Here is a 798-nt window from a genome sequence, read left to right on the forward strand (position 1 = left end):
AAATATGAAATGAACCATTTGGATACCGCTTATGTAAGCTAAATTCAGCGTCCTTGATATGGACGTGGTAAGAAGTTCCGGGTGCGTCCAAAGCGGCAGGTCCCATAATGAGGCAGAGCAAAAAAGACAGCAGAATTGATGAAGCAGGCTAGCATTGCTGTCCAGTCAGCGTTGGGTGAACAGGCATCTGCTGCAGGTAGGCGTGTCTTTTTCGCTCGTCATGGTGAACGAATGGATCGTGTTTTCCCTGCTTGGACGCGGTTGTCTTATACAGAATCTGGAAATTACAAACCGTACGACATGAACATGCCAATATCGATGGTTCCACGATTGAACGGAGTTAATGATTTTTATGATGATCCACCGATTACTGAACTTGGTTATTTTGTATCCCAGTTGATTGGACGAGGGGCAAAATTGAACTGCATAAACTTCGACACTGTCTACTGTAGTCCAGCACTGCGATGTGCGCAAAGTGCGCACGGGATGTTGAAAGCATTTACTAAAACAAAGCCAAAAATTTGTATCGAACCAGGATTGTTCGAATATATGGGGTGGTATAAAGAAGAGAATTTGAACTTCCTGAGCACTTTGGAAATGGCCGTACAAGGTTATGAAGTAGATCCTGATTATTTTCCAGTGATCAGTTGTGAGGATTTGAAAACGAAATACAAAAATGAAACTATAGAAGAATATTACAAACGTACCGGCGATGTGATTAGTAGTATTCTGAGCAGGCATACCAAATCACCGTGCAATATATTATTTGTTGTTCATGCACCTACCCTTGATGCAGGC

General features: G+C 42.4%; 1 protein-coding gene across 1 annotated transcript; it reads left to right on the plus strand.

Moving 5' to 3' along the window:
• Positions 1–300: 300 nt before the first annotated feature.
• On the plus strand, positions 301–714 carry Tsp_15840 (ubiquitin associated and SH3 domain-containing protein B; the record flags this gene model as incomplete). The annotated part of the gene is made up of 2 exons (XM_003366959.1): positions 301–610; positions 641–714. Coding segments are annotated over exons 1-2 (384 nt in total), but the record flags the coding sequence as incomplete, so codon positions are not given.
• Positions 715–798: the final 84 nt, after the last annotated feature.

Source organism: Trichinella spiralis (assembly GCF_000181795.1).
Source record: "Trichinella spiralis strain ISS 195 chromosome Unknown Scfld5116, whole genome shotgun sequence".
NCBI lineage: Eukaryota > Metazoa > Nematoda > Enoplea > Trichinellida > Trichinellidae > Trichinella > Trichinella spiralis.